Source organism: Hirundo rustica, chromosome 2, assembly GCF_015227805.2.
Source record: "Hirundo rustica isolate bHirRus1 chromosome 2, bHirRus1.pri.v3, whole genome shotgun sequence".
NCBI lineage: Eukaryota > Metazoa > Chordata > Aves > Passeriformes > Hirundinidae > Hirundo > Hirundo rustica.
In genome coordinates this window covers 15609100-15624842 of record NC_053451.1, presented here as the reverse complement: position 1 = coordinate 15624842, position 15743 = coordinate 15609100, and the positions used below count along the sequence as shown (strand labels likewise).

At 40.9% G+C, this 15743-nt stretch overlaps 1 protein-coding gene across 8 annotated transcripts in view; it reads left to right on the top strand.

Moving 5' to 3' along the window:
• Positions 1 to 15743, top strand: part of APP (amyloid beta precursor protein) — a 211836-nt gene that overhangs the window by 16963 nt on the left and 179130 nt on the right. Inside the window, exon 1 of one of the 8 annotated variants that reach the window (XM_040055534.1) lies at positions 1908 to 1992. The exons of 6 other annotated variants lie outside the window; for them this stretch is intronic. In XM_040055534.1, coding sequence (XP_039911468.1) covers positions 1936 to 1992 — 57 coding nt within the window. In that variant the 5' untranslated portion in view covers positions 1908 to 1935. Of the gene's footprint in view, positions 1 to 1907; positions 1993 to 15743 lie in introns of those variants that run through there. One more of the 8 variants, XM_058419333.1, reaches the window with a different exon arrangement.

Sequence of the window (15743 nt, the reverse complement as noted above, 5' to 3'; positions counted from 1 at the left end):
TTTGCAAACATGAAGCCATTACACTGTAATTTGAAAGAAAACTTTGAAGTAACAAAAAGCTGTTAGGTACACCTTTTATGAGCAGAGAGAGAAAATGTGACTTATGGAGTGCTGTTGACTTGTGAGGCTCAACAGTAATGGATGGAAGCCTTGAGTTTTCTGTTGTTGCTGTAAAACTGGTGTTTGACACTGAGTCTGCTATCAGTCGTGACCTCCTCCTTTTTAAGAGGAATGTTGGGGTCTGGAGCCTATATTGACAGTAGACCATACTCTCTGAGAAGGGTGTAGGGAAGAGAGAGCTGAGGCAGCAATTGGTGTCTCTGATGGGTAAAAGTAATTTAAAACAACAACAAAAAATTAATCCCAACTCTGGAGGTAAAACCAGGTGAGAAGAACAATCTAATTTATCAAAATGAAGACTCTGAAAAGTGCCTTATTTGCCCCCTCAAAGAATAAATACTAGGCAAGGAAAGGCATGCCAAGTATCCTGTCTGGAAGGCTCTGCAGATAGAAAACTTGGGACATGTTTTTGGTAGTGCAGGCTTGGGGCAAGCTTAGAAGATAAATAGATTTTTTTGCCTTCAGATGTGAAGACTGCAGAACTAATTTTCCAAGGAGGTAAATGCAAGATGGCTTCATCATTGTAAACTGGAGAAATGTAAATATAACCTGTAATGTGGAAGAGGTTATATCAAATTTCTCTGTTCTAATTATGGAATTTGACTTCTCTTTGTGTCTGCTACTCCCAATACTCCTAATGCCTTAACCACACACCCTACAGGGAATTCACTGGTGTCTGGTCTTACCGTATTTTGTAGACAATAAGACTGGTTGCAAATACAGCACAAATTATTTTGTTGTTATTTTCAGGATATGAGATTTGGTGCTATCAAAACAAAATTAAGCCTTAAGCTTAATGGTTTTATTTTTTTTAAGCCTGTTGTGAGCAAGTCTTTTGTTTGAAAAACTGGTTATTGTAGTTTGGGATTTTACAGATAAAAAAATCAATAATATTTGCAGAACTAATAAAGGAGACAGTTGGAAAGTATTTCTTCTTGGTGTTAAATTGTGATAAAGAGTGCGTGATAAGTTTTTTGAATCTTTTAAAGATTTTGTTTCATTAGGACTGGTAAAAAACTAAAGATCCTGGATGCCATTGGGTAGTGCTGAGTAAGTTTGCATTTTTGTCTGCTTATAGTTATCTCTGCTCCATGTGTTCAGCCCTGCTCCTTGGCTCTTCAAAACAGAAATTTTCAAGAAGGAAAGAAACAGTTTTTAAGAAATTGGTTCATGTTAACAGATAAGGAATACTTAATGCATTTTCATATCTTCTCATTTTTAGATGACTGAGTCTGCAGAGAAAAAAAAAAACAACTTTGTGAGGAAGATCACTAAATAATGTGGGTAGGAGCAATAGCTCCTGTGTTTCTTTGGTTGCTGAGGCTGGTGTACAAGGCCACAGGAGCCTTTGGGGAATACTGTGTTTAAGCTGGAGCACAGGCTTTATTTATCCATTATTAACTGCTTTTTAATTCCAGAGAATAGTTCCAGAGAAATCTGCAGGTTAAATTTCAGTATGATACCGTTTCCTTGGCTACCATCAGCTTTCCCTGGAATTAGGCTTCTGGCAGGGTATGAGCTTTTCCAGGGGGCTGGAAGAAAACTGAAGTAATTGTGGGTGTCAGCACCATTCAATCAGAGTATCATTTGTTTTGTTTGTATTATGCTTGTCCAGAGTTGAAAGATTTGCTTTGAATTCTTGCCTTTATTTTGCCCTTTGCAGAGGTGTGGGTGGGGAGACTTCGTGGTGTAGAGGGGATTGCAGGCAACCTTGCCCCTGATGAGTCACAGCTATATCCAATAAAGATGAGCGTGATAAAAGGAGTGAGTTGGCTGGTTGGGGGTGGTCCTCGAGGAAGAATCCTGAGGAAGGAGATGCTGAAGGAATGGTTCAGGAGGATTGATGAAACAGGAGAGAATTGCTTCTGTGAGGTCAGTCTGGGTCTACACTTAGAGCCAGCTGTTGGAACCTGCAGTCAAGCTCTGCAAGGAAATACCTGCAGTCAGGGTCTGCAAAGAAAACCAGCAGTGGGAGATTGCTGCAGACAGTCAGTGAGCAGTTGGAGTCAGGATGGATGAATTGTGAAGAGGAATAAACCAGGACCCCTTTCATGTTGATGAAATAGAGTGTGTGTTGTGGCTCATTTCTACCCTTTAACAGGAGGGCTACTGCAACATTCCAGGATATTTGTCCTATTGCCAAGCTCTGCAGTTCTGGTGCTGCTCTGTTGAGATTCTCCTGCCTGTCTGGGCTGACGAGTTGCAGGGATCCATCACACTAGGTCCAGAGGCATTTGTGAGTGTCTTCTACACCACTGAAAAATCCTGTTCTCACTTACTGTGCAGTCATTTAACTCATAATTCTTGTGAGATTTGATTTCATGTCAGTTTTGTCTTTTTTGGGGTTCAGCTTCTTTTATCTTGCTCTAACAGTTTTAATTTTTATTTCAGGAGCAACAATGCAGTATAAGGTTCATTTAGAAAAAAATATCAACACCCATCAGCACCACAAAGAAACACCACTCCCACTTTTCCCTCTAGCTATCTTACTTTGAGAAACATTGTGTTGCTGGTTTCCTAGCTCAAAGATTGCTTTTGGTCATGTCAGCAGCCAAGTTGCTGATCTGTCTGAAGGTGATCTTCAAGGGTAGGAAAATGGAAGATTTTACTTGCTGCTCTGTGCCAGGTGTTATAAGAGCCAGATTTGAATAGTTTCCCTTAGTTGATGAGAAGAGACAATAAGCAACTTACTGAGTGACTTTGGAAAGCTAGCGATTCTCTTCTAAGAATCGGGCAAGAACAGAGGGAAGGCCTTATAATTACAAATTAATCTTTATGGGATTTAGCATTTCCTAATTAAAAACCCTAGATTTTTTGGTAATGTGTTCCGTGTACATTCATCCTTTGGCTTTATTTTGATGAACAGTGTATGTCATAGGATACCAAGTTTTCTTCCTAAGCCAGGTAGTACAGAAATCTAGAACTGATGTGGGTTTTTTTGGGTCGAAGTATTCAGAAAATAATGGGGGAGTGTGTTGAGTCAACTGTTCCCATGACTTCAATTACATATAATAAAAAACATTAAAATTCCATTGGGAGGTGTCTCAACATTTTCAGACCTATGCAGCCAAATCACTTAATGGCATCTAAATTGTTATGGTGTCGAAAACACAGAAGGCTTTGAATTTAGTGTACCACGTCCCCCTTGTTGTTCTGCTTGTGCTTTGAAAGGAAAAAGTGCACCTGGAGTAAGAAGAGCATGCAGGCAGTAGTGACCTCCCACTTTTCTTGGGCTGTGGCATTTGAAGTCTATAGGAGATGCTCTGCTATGTGTGAATTTTTATCTTTTCCTTTATGAAAGTGGGGAGGGTCACAGCTTTCTGGAGATCTTCCCTTAAAATAATGTCTATTGTTTCTCTGTTACTTTGGAGACTTTATTTAACTTGTAAGCAGGGAGGAGGTGGGTGTAACTTCCTGCATATGGAGAATTCTGACTACACGAGTATGTCTTTCAGAGAAAGTTTTGTTTTAGTAAGGGAGTATTAAGGTCAGAAGAAGATTAAAAAATGTAGAAGTGAAATAGGAATTAAACTAAGGAGAGTTAAACTAAAATTATGCATGTCTTTTTAAATATAATTGTACAGTTTGTGCTGGTTTGTGTTAATCTGCTTAGAAACTTTCTCTCCCCTCTGTTATTTATTGTCTCAGACTTCAAATGATGCTTAGTTTCTTAATTAAAAAAACACCAACTTTTTGTTTGTTTGTTTTATTTTCTGGAGTGTTTTTTGTGTGTTTCTGTTGGTTTGTGGGTTTCCCCCTGCCACTTCCCTCCCCCCCCCCCCCCCCCCCCCTTTTTTTTTTTCCCCTCTTCTTCAGTATACTTTAAAAGTATTCTTGCAACTTCCCATACTGAGTCTCCCATTTTTTGGTGCCTAGAATAGTGACTGTTGGTCTTTTTGCTTTTGATATTAGCAGGTTTATGTACAGTAGGAGGTGTTAGCTATGTGCAGTGCCTAGATTTGGTTTAAAAATTAGATTCTCTTGTAAAAGATATAATAATGGGTAAATGGCTTGTAAAGCAACAGTTGTCAAGTTAATGGCAAGAGTTTCATAAATCTTTAAAGAAAACTTCACAAACAGCCAAGAAATGGAAAGGATATAAGGGCTTTGTTTTCAAAAGCAGCATACTGGTTATGAATTTGTGTCTGTGGAGCAAAGTCAGTAATGCAGTTCTACAACTTCTTTTGATGAGGTACTCAGAAATGCTTATCATAATTGCTGGATCACTGGCACTTGCAACACACAGCAGGTATTTTTTAGGAGAGTGCTCACTTAAAGCATACCACAGGAGCGTTGGAAAAATCAAATTTGGTTTTGACATAGCTAAAAATGCAGTGTTAAGGGAAGAGATTGTCATTTAGAATAAGAGTTCCTCATCTCAGTGTCCCCTCAATTTTCAGTAAACTTTAGTTTTGTAGCTGGTTTCCTTGCTAAGGCATATTGTGTGAAGAAACATTCTTGTGTGAAGAAGCATTTGCTTTACACACAAGTTTGTTTCTTTTTAATAAAAATGTATGCTTTTGTGTGATGGTGGTAGTTACTGAGTTTTTTTGATTTGTTTGTTTTTCTGCAGGTAGGTTGTTAGATCTATGTACTACATAAATCCCTAACACTTTTCCTGCCACTGACACATTTAGTAGCTGGAGTTATCTGTAGAACTAATTCTGAGTTAGGAAATAGGTTTGTTTGCCTGAAACTGTTTGAAATATGTAGCCCAGTTGTACTTGAAGGTACACATACAGCAAATATTTTATTAATGCTGGCTTAGCAGGCACGCCCATGTCTCTGGGTGGATTTCTCCCTCTTCCCAGTTAATGATGGGAGGCGATGAGAATGGTGAATTAAAATTATATGCTTTGCTTGCAATGATTATCCCTAGGTAAGGTGATGCTTCCTGAGTATCCCCATTGGCTTTGATGGTGGAAAGTCTTACAGACTCATATCCAGTCTTGTGCTTAGTGTGTCCCCCCCCACCTCTGCTTATTGGTCTCTGCCACCCTCCTTCAGTCTTCATCCTTGAACCTGCAGTGCCAGACACAGGGTTCAGATGCATGTGATGGTTCTCTGCCAGAAGCACCTCTTCTGAGTCCTCTGCTTGGATGGTGTTTGCCATCCTGCTTTAATTTTTGGTTTGCGATAGCATGTTGGGTGCGTTTTACACGGGCTGTTGTTTTCCTTTCTCTGTGTACAAGCACATACAGTTCCAACACAGATGATTTTTCTGAAGTGTCAGAAGGAAACAATTATCTCTGAATGAAATTTAGCACTTGAGGTGAACTTTTGGAATGGGGGGGAGCAAGTATGTGCGGATGCCCTTGTCTCCTGGAGAAATCATGGCAGACCAAAGAATATAGGCTCTGGGAAGGCACTACATTTTCCCTGTTAGCCACATCTTTTTGTTAGCCTTACCCATGCCTTTATGAAGTGAGGCACTAGTTTTGAACAATTATTATAGCTTTGAGAGATACACCCTCCCCCACTCCCACAACTGATGCCAGTTCTCAATGAGTTCATGCTGCAGGTCAGTGGTGGTCAGTCTGCCAGCAGGTTTGATAGGTTGGTAGAGACTGTTTCTAGTGACTGCCAAAGTAAGTGAGGAAAAAAGACCAGTTTCCATAAGCCTAGCCTTTCTGGGGTAGGATGTACATTTTGTACACTTATTTTTAGAACCTGTTGGAACGTGAACTGGAAGCAGTCATGCTGAGCCTTGTTTGGCTGTGTGGTATGTGCCGCTATCAGTTAATAAACCCCAGTGAAAAGGTCTGTTAAGCCTTGAAGGGGAAAATACCACAGTGAAGCCTTGAAGGGGAAGACAGCACAGTGAGCACAGAGGATAGAATAGGTTGGTGTTGTGGTACAGGGAGGATTGGTACAGCACTTTGGTTTCAAGAAACTGTTGCTGCCTTACCTCATGTCCTGTGTTCAGCTTTGGGTACCCCAATATAAGAAAGATCTAAAGCTGTTGGAGAGAATCCAAAGGAGGGCTGTGAAGATGGTGAAGGGCCTGCAGAGGAAGCCATATGAGAAACAGCTGAGGGCATTTGGTCTGTTCAGCCTGAAGAAGAGACTGAGCAGTGGCCTCGCTGCAGTCAACAGCTTCCTCAGGAGGGGGAGATCGCTTTTCTATGGTGACCAGTGACAGGACCCGAGGAAACGGCTGGAGTTTCAAGGGAAGTTTAGGTTGGATATTAAGAAAAGGTTTTTCATCCAGACCTGGTTGGGTGCTGGAACACACTTGCCGAGGAAGTGGTCATTGCCCCAAGTCTGCCAGAGTTCAAGAAGGGTTTGGACAATGCTCTTGGGCACTTGGTGGGCTTATTGGGGATGTTCTGTGCAGGGACAGTAGAGATCTTTGATGATTCTATGATTTGGTGTTTCCTTTTGATTAAAGTTGGTTGTATTATGCTGTGCCTATACTGGCATTTATATTGAAATCACGAGCCTGTGTGAGGAGAAGGTGCTGTTGTGCTGGTGCACTGGGCTTGATGCTGTACCACAGAGTGCTTGGAATGACATCTTCCACGGTGGAACTCAACTATATAATGTTCTCTAGGAATGCATCCAGAACATGCTGGCCTCTCACAGGTGTCAACAGCACATAACTGGACTAATTGTGATTGGAAATGAAGCTCACTGAGGACTGGAGGAAATACTTCTTCTTGGCATGTCCTCTCCATTTCTAAATCAGCTGCAACTGCAGAGATGGTGGGAGGGCCAATGCCTTTCAGCTGTAACAGCTTGTAGGGATACTCTGTCTAAGGTAGTGTACCTGCCACGCTGTAGTCAGAAATGTAACGGTGAGTGCTAAAAGAAGAATGTGAGTATCAAACTCCTTTGGGAATTTCCTTTTGATGGGTTGGTTATTGTAAGGAGGTTCTGGATCTCCTGTTTCCCAGTGTTACCTGTCTAATAAAGGCACTGGGTGTGCTGCTCCATGATCAGAACCTGTGGTTGCACGCCACTTGTGCTGAGGCTTCAAATAAAGGGGTGAGGAAATAGTGTTTGCAAAGAGGTAAGTTCAGCTTGAAGAGAGTGTTGGGGTTTTTTAAATTTTATTTTATTGTTTTTTTCATCACTCCCCTTTTAATAGGGGGTGAAATAATTGGTATGCAGCCATTTGGGGAAGATTGATTAAAGCAATCCTTATCTCTTACAAAGCACTTAGTGACTCCTTTGTGTAATTTGGGCATGGTCACATCCACTGTTGTGAATGAAACTGTGCTGAGCTAAGCAGGGCATGTGGCTGGGACCCCAGCTCCCCAAGCATCTTTCCTGAGCCTCAGGGCTTTTGAGATTGTTGCTTAAAGGAGCAGTGCAAGAACAAGGAACAGTTCCCTGCTTTGAGGTAGCTGTTGCATTCTCTTCTGGCTATGAAGTGAGTGTTTTAAGGATGTGGTTTGTGTATAATGGTTCAGTGTAGGTTATTGTTGGTGGCCTGCTGGGGGGTCTGTTGGTCCAACCTGGAATGCTGCAACCTTCCCAGAGAGAGGTCTCGCCAGAGACAGTCTTCTAGGGGTCTCGGACATTCCTCCAGCTGCTGGGTAATCTCAGCAAGATGCAAGCATTCCTTCAGCCTCTGGGTAACCTCAGCAGGGTGGGCACAGCCTGTGGCTGCAAGTGATCAGCCCTAAGTAGTGATTTCAGCTCTGCCTTGTGAGCGTATCCCTGGCCGACTCTGAGACGTGAGGAATAGGAGTGCTGTATGGTGATTCCACAGGAATAGCCTTTATTATCCAGCACCCTGTGAAGGAGGCCAGGGACAACAGCTCCCTCCTGAACTGGGCAGAAGCTGGGGTTTTTATGGGGGAAAGCAAAGGTGGCACCAAAGGGGAAAGACCAACCGGTTAGAAAGAATCTACGTGGGTATAGCAGAGCATGGTGGGATCTTGCCATGAACCAAGCAGGACAGCCTCATCTAAAGGGTATCTTTCCTGGGGAGGGTTGAGATGAGTTTGTCACATTCAAGGGACATCCCTTCAGGGGGGAGGCTTGGCAAGCTTATCTGCTCCCTCCACAGGCTATAGCAGGCAAAGCTTGATGCGTAACCTGCACCTGTGTGTGCGATTTTGGTTGGGATTTTGTTTCTGTGTGGGTGGTGGGGTTTCTTTTGTTTGGTTGGTTTTTTGGTGGTTGTTGGTTTTTTTTCCCCTAGGTGCTGACTACTTAGAATCTAATGAAATTCAGAGAAAATATTACTCAAAACACAGAGAGTAGGTCAAATTTTCTTGTGTAGTTTGTTTATGGTGAAGATAGTAAACAGCTTCATAGATGTCAAAATAAAATGACCCTTGCTAAAAGGGGTAATGATCATAGAGTGTAAATATGAAGTAGGTGAAATACAAGTCTGAAATGGCACTGCAGACTGTTGAGGTAGCAGACTGTGTGTGATTGTGTTGTCTATGCATGTTAAAAATAATTACTGCTAATTATGATTAGCTGTATAGTGCCTGTCTGAGGAGAGAATCAGATGGACAGGGCTAGCACCTTTGAATTTGTGTTTGCTTGAGTAGAAAATGTAAGCTCAGGATTGTCTTAGACTGCCTTCCCTTTTAATAAATAGTATATTAAATTCATCCCACTAATATTATGCTGAAGTTTACCTCTGGAGTAACAGAATGATAGATGGAGTATAGTAGGTTGGGCAATACTGAGATCTGACTTTATTTTCTTTGATTGTCTGCACAAGCAAATGTAACATCAACTCCCTGGCATCAGGCAAAATCACAGTAGTGACAGTGCATGTGTAGGGTTGAGCACTCCAGCTCCTGGTGATAAACCCAACTAGCAAAACCATCTCTAGAAAAGGACAACGTTACACAATTAGAAAAATAAATAGAATCCACTCTGACACTTTTATATAGGTCAGTAAAGATTTCAAAGAATGTATCTGTATTCTCATGCTCTTTTATGAAAGTTGTGATGCTGATAAATTACTTTATTATCTAATACTATGCTGATCAATCTTCTTCACTGAGCACCTGAATTATTTTTCAGCTTTCATATTTTATTTCTTCCTAAGAACGATACAATTAGGTTTAGCAGCAGAGTTCATGCTTGAGTTGAGGTGGTTTTTAATTTTTTATAAGAAACACCTATTTGTAATTAATGATCAAATACTCAGGTGACTTGCAGAAAGGCTAATGCTCTAGCATCATGTATTTTTCAGAATTTTTACCAAACTAGTTTAAATGCTACTCATCTATTCTTATGTTTTTCTTAAACTAGCAATCTGTTAAGAGTTTCCAGCTACTATTTTTTTCTTAGATTTGTTTAATTAAAACAAGAATTAAGAAAGAAATATAAGGATCATAGTTTTAGTAATTTCAAAAAATTTTAATGAGCAGCTTACTTATGGCCCTGTATTAGAAGTGTTCTTTAGCATTACATAAAAAATGTTACAATCTTGGAAAGAGAGCTTTGGGCAGAACTGCAATGTCTTCTTTTGGCTACTGCTGTATTTCCCAATGTGATTCTTGGATGCGCAAAAATAATCAAGGTATGCAATGCAAGAAGGGAAAACCGTGGTCAGTTCTTGTCATGTAGGTGATAGTCCCAGTTTGATGTTTCGCTGGTGTGCTTTGTTGTTGTTGTTGCCTGGAGAGCTTCGCTTTTTAGTCTGTTGGGAAAAAGGAATAAATGTGCATTATGTGGGATGCTATTCTCTCAGTGCAGAGTATTTCTCTGGTAATTATCTATTATGAGTTAACCAATGGAGTATATTTTAAAACAGTGACGTTAATTGAATGCCAGTTACAAAACTGGTCCTGCAGATGAAATAAATGATGAAGTATAACTGAAGCAAGTACTATGTTGATGATGCATTTTTTGTATCTTGAAGCTGAATGTACTTAGAGAAGCAGTGACTGTATACGGTAGGTACATGCACTTCTCTAGTCACTGCAGCACTGATTGCCAGTACGTCTTCCTCAGTCATTGTTATTGCTGGAAGTGATAGTCTGTCTTACCTGTAATTGCAAATAAATCAGGCTGACAGAGATGCCGCAGGTTGGGGCTCTGCTGTGTGTCAGGGCCTTAGAAACAAGAAAAGGTTGGGGCAGTAAGGATATGAAGAGGAACAGCTGGATATGGCAGCTCACGTGTGAACAGGCTTTCCTTTTGGAGAGAGCAAGCAATATTTTCAGAAGTTAATGGATACCACTAATATTTTCACCAAAGCGTTATGTGTGGCTTTCACATGTTTGCTGGAATCACTGTTCCAGTGTTAGGTTGGCAGCAGAGGGGAATTGGATGAAGGTGGCTGAAAAAAATCCCAGATTTTGAGATGCTGCTCTCAAATGAGGATGAGGATAAGTAAATTTTCTGCCTGTCTTGGAGAGAGATGGCTTAATTATTTGACACTGAAAGCTAGACTACTGGCCTTGGTCTGATGTTGGTTCTCTAGAGGGTGACCTTTGGTCTGCACCAGCTCATAGAAGCAGAAAATGTGTAAACCCAAGTTAATGTAGTTGCTGCTGTATGGATAGCGTGAAGCTATTAAGATATTTTGATATAGATAGGCAGTGATGCATTACTGCAGGGATGAAGAGACTGAGGCATGGGCTTTAGGCAGGAGTTGTAATAGGTTTATATGTGTGTCCCTCTGCCATCTGCCACAATTAGGTTTGAATAGCCTTGTGAAACCTAGGCTGAGGTTGCATGTGATTCAGGATACAGAAAAATACCAGACATGAAATTTGGCATGAATTTTGAAGAATATAAAAATATGAAACTTGATGACAGAGGAAATTTTTGACTGTGATAGCTGGACTCCTAAACCTACAAATATTGGAATCTCAGCACTCTGACATGAAAACACTTCCTATTTGTATTACATTTTAGGCTTTACTATGTTATTTGAGACTATGCGCTTGCAGCTTCAGCACTTGTGATTTATTGAGGATATCATTCCATATGTTAAAGTAATGTCAAGTGAGGCAGATAGCATCAGTCATGTGCTCTGATGGACGCAGGCCTGAGGGCAGGGCAGGGTGTGTGGGTCCAGGGTGGTCCCAGCCTGGCATGCAGCTTCAGAGCTCTGCTGCTCGAGGAATGAAGATGATCATATGCAGGCCACCTGGGGTCATAGAGACTGCAGGTGGCTATGTTTGGGGTGTGGGATAAATAAGCATGGCAGCTTTTCAGTCAGGGGAGAATCCTACCTACCTGGGAGTCATCCTTTTTTGCTGCACTTCTGCTGTGCTGAGTTCATCCTGAAATGGAAGAAAACTGACCTGAAAATAAATATGGCATGGTTGTGTGTAAAGTAATATGCTGTGCTTAATCTTGTGGGTTATAATGTCCTGTGGGATGCAGTAATTGTGCAAGAAGAATTCAAGTTGATTTAAGGTTTTTTTGCCCTAACCAAAGTTAAAATGAGAAGTACTAGGAGGCATTTTATTTATTTATTTATTTATTTATTTATTTATTTATTTATTTATTTATTTTGCCTAGCAGGCACTCAAAATAATTGTTTTAGAGGTGGATGATGTTTTATAGGGCTGCTTGGCCTTTATCAATTATCCTTCTCAGAAAGAACATCTGTTATTGCTACTGTATTCTTGAAATTTCTGTTGCATTAGGATAAAAATAAAGTGCTGGAATAATGTTTATAGTCAGGAGTAGTAATGAAAAGAACAGTCAAAATCAGGCTTTTTTTGTCATTTACTACACTTTCAGTGCTGTAGCTATTGAAAACCCACGATGTGCTTGTTTTCAGTTATTTTCAATCAACATAGCATCTAGATGAGAAGGGAAAGAGGTTTCTTGTTTAAGTATACTGTGCATTTCCACGTGTGCTTGCTAACAGTTCCAGATAAACGCCTCACTTCCAAGGTGCCCTCGCATGACAGGGCTGAGATTCTGTGAGGGCAACCAAATAACAAGGATTATAGTTCATCTAGCATGGAGGTGTTGCCAAGGTGCAGTCATCCTATGCTCTGTGTCAAAATTGGTTCCATAAAGGAAAAGAAATGGGACAGTTCTCCTCAAAGTGGAGGAATAAGCAGTTGTAATGTGCTGGAAGATGAGCAGATGGGGAAGATCAGGTTGAACAGAAAAGCTGGAACTCAGGGAAAAGAAAAGAGTTCATAACCTTTGAAAAGAAGGGAAGGCAACTTAGGAGGACTGCAAGGATGTCATGATGTTATGTAGGGAGAAAATTAGAAGGGACACAGCCCAACTAGAACTTAATCTGGCTATTGCCATAAAGACAATAAAAATGTTTTTAAGAATACACTCACAAGAAAAGGAAGGCTGCAGAGAATCTCCATCCTTTAATCGATGCACAGGGAGACATGGTGTCAAAGGATGATGAAAGGCTGAGGTACTTAATGCCTTCTTTACCTCAGTCTTCAGCAGTAAGACTCATTGTTTCCTAGGTACCCAGCTCCTGGAGCTCTAAGACTGGGATGGGGAGCAGAATGAAGCCCTGTAATCCAAGGGAAATGGTCAGTGTTTTGCTACACCCCTTAGACATACACAACTGTGGCACCAGATGGGATCAAGGGGAGTCTTCAGGGAGACCTTAACACTGCCTGACAGGAGGCTGTAGCCAGGTAAGGGTTGAGCTCATCTCCCAGGTAACAAGCATAGGACAAGAGAAAATGGCCTCAAATTGCACCAGGCAATGTGCACACTGGATGTAGGAAAAATTTCTTCACTGAAAGGGCTGTCAAGCACTGGAACAGACTGCCCAGGGCAGTGGTGGAGGCACCATCCCTGGAGGGATTTACAAGATCTTTTGTTGTGCTTTAGAAATTATATTCTCCAATTCAGTGCTCCCATCAATACTCCTAAAACCAGACGCAGCTCACTGGTTCCCCACTTCTACCCCATGTATCACACCTACTCCCCTCTTCCCACCCACCCCCTTCTTGTTCTGGGAGTGGAGTTGAGAATTGGAGGCACAAAAAAGTGAAAATCACTGGTTGACATAAGAACAATTTATGATAAAGAACAACAAGATAAGAAGAATTACTAGTAACAGCAACAAAATAACAGAAGGTATAAGATAAATAATTTACACGTACTGAACTACTACCACAATGTGAGATGATATCAATTAACAGTAGTCTCGCCATCCCCTCTTCCTGGGTACTGTAAAAATAAACCCTGTCCTGACTAAAACTAGAACGTGTTTAGGTAGATGCGGCGCTTAGGGGCATCTTTTTGTGGTAGACTTGGCAGTGCTGGAGGAATGGTTGGACTTCATGCTTTTGCGGGACTTTTCCAGCCTAAATGATTTTGAGATTCTATAAGCACTTCATCTTATGCCAGTGTGTTAAGGGATGATGCCACAGCAGCCAGTTCTATTACTATCTGGAAGCCTGTCCTTAGATTAATTGGGTGGTTTTAATTGATTTTCCACACATCCCCTCTTCTATAACAAAATAAGCTTAGAGTGTGCATATTTTTCCCTCTGTGTATTGACCTCATTGCCAGTTGGTGATAACTAGGCCATAGCTGTATGTCATTGTCGCTGACAAGCAGGTTTTGCACAGACTCCTGCAGGTTGTTGCTGCGCTGTGGCTGTTCAAAGTCATGTACTGCCAGCTTGGGTGCTTGCGGGTTCCTCTTAATCCATTGCCGAATGTGCTCTATGTGACCCAGATCAAATGTTGCACTCTGTGCTGTTAGATTCACATCCTGTAGCTTACACTGAGTGTTTTGATGCTTGCCTGACCACACACAAGTTTATTATCTGATTTTTGTAATTTGTTTGTGATAAACTGAAGAATTAGAAAAAGGGTTAACGTTTCTGTTAAGAAATAAAACCCTATGTTCAGTTCAGTTATGTTTGATTTAGGTTTGTGTGGTAGTTCAGAATTGGTTGTCTTGGCCCTTCACTGTGCTGGTGGAAGGAAGGCCAGGCTCTGAGCCTGGATTGGTGGCCCAGTTCGTCACTGCATTGACTTTCAGAAGCTGGCAGTCCCTGTGATGCTCTAGTAATCTACATTGTTTTTCAAAACAAGAAATCAACATCCTCTTGGTGTTGGTCTGTCTTACGAGTATTTTGGTTTATAAGTAGTATCTGTAGCTTCAGTGGCAACCGGTTTCACAGGGAAGCGTCATTCTACTTGGGGATGAGGGATGTTCCTCACCAGTGCCTTGTTCTGGTTGGTTGAGGAGCATTTCACATTTCACCTGTGGGTCTTTGTGGGACACTTCTGAATTTACTGTTTGTTTCGTTTGTGAGAAAATAAATCTCTATTTTACTATTTAAATTGTGTCCTTGGCAAACTGGCTAGAGGTTTGTATTCCCCAGTGGATTTAATTGGTGTATGAGATGGAGTTGTCATTGCTATACCAGTGTATACACAATATACAGTATTGCAGTCTTTTTTGTGCAGGAAAAATAAAGGGTTCCTTTTTGTTTACTTCTTCTCATTTGCTCGGAATTCAGAGATTGATTTTGTAGACAGCTTATATACTGGTTTTTATAAGGTGTAGTACTGCTTTGCATTCTTTCATTTATTTTTGTGTTCCTTGAAACTTGGTAGGCATTTATATTGAAGCTGTCTTTGCAAACGGTTTCCAAAACTGAATGCAGTATTTTGCATTGACAAGTAGCAAATGTTTTCTCTGATGCTTTAATCTTATATTTCCACCTTTCAAGTGTCATCAGAACTGTCCAGGTAAGGTTTGCAGGTGGTGTGGGCTAATATAGGTGAAAAAAGTGGGAGTCCTTCCCCTCCTTTGGCATCCCCTTATTCTTGTCACCCTCTTCCTTACTGCATTTGTTCTCTGAGAAGAGCCAAAATTAGTTTCTTCTGAAGGGACCTATTGTTGTAGGGTATATTTCAGTTACAGTTCGTCCCATTTTACTAATGTCAAGGAAAGAAATATCCTGTTGTGGTAGAAGGCTGATTTCCGTCCCTTGTGAGCTGTCCTGGGTGAAGAAAGAGGAAGAATTTGTTACCTTGCCCTTTGCATGTGTGCATTTTTTAACATAATAATGTAGTAAACAAATTGTCTATGCAGGCTCAGAATGAAAACATCACGCATGCAACACTGATCCCTTCCAAGAATAAATGCTTGAGTGTTTTTGTATTGTGCTGGGATCTGTGATTCATGAAAGACTGAATGGTAGCTGGAACAATGCAGGTTTTGTAGCCATGTGCTGTTTTCAGGAGAATAAAGAATGAGAAAAGGAATGCTCAAACGGCAATCTGAAGAAGGTATTGGGTAAACAGGATTGATTTGAAGTGTTTGCTTTTCTAATAATTTGCTGTTAATTCTCATCAAATCTTAGCAACAGTAAATTGCATTATAACTTTGATTATTTTTCTGTCAGACTTTGTAAGCCATTTGAGATACAGATAGCAAAGTAATATTACTTCCATATCTGCAAATACATATTTACAGAAGTTTGGTTCTTTTCAGATTTTTCAGTCTTTAAAGTTTCTGCCTTCCTCAGTGGTGTGTTTGGAGTGAAGTGAAGCCAGTGTTGGGTAAAGACTGATTATTTTTAACAGGCTTGCTACCTGACTATAGAAAGCTGAGAAATGTACTTTCTCAGATGTTATTTCACTGTACAGCATTAATGGAGAGTGTCTGTGTTGCTGCATCTCCCAGGGATGCTCCTCCTGGGAGGGAGGGTGGAGAGAGCCCTGCATGGCAATGTT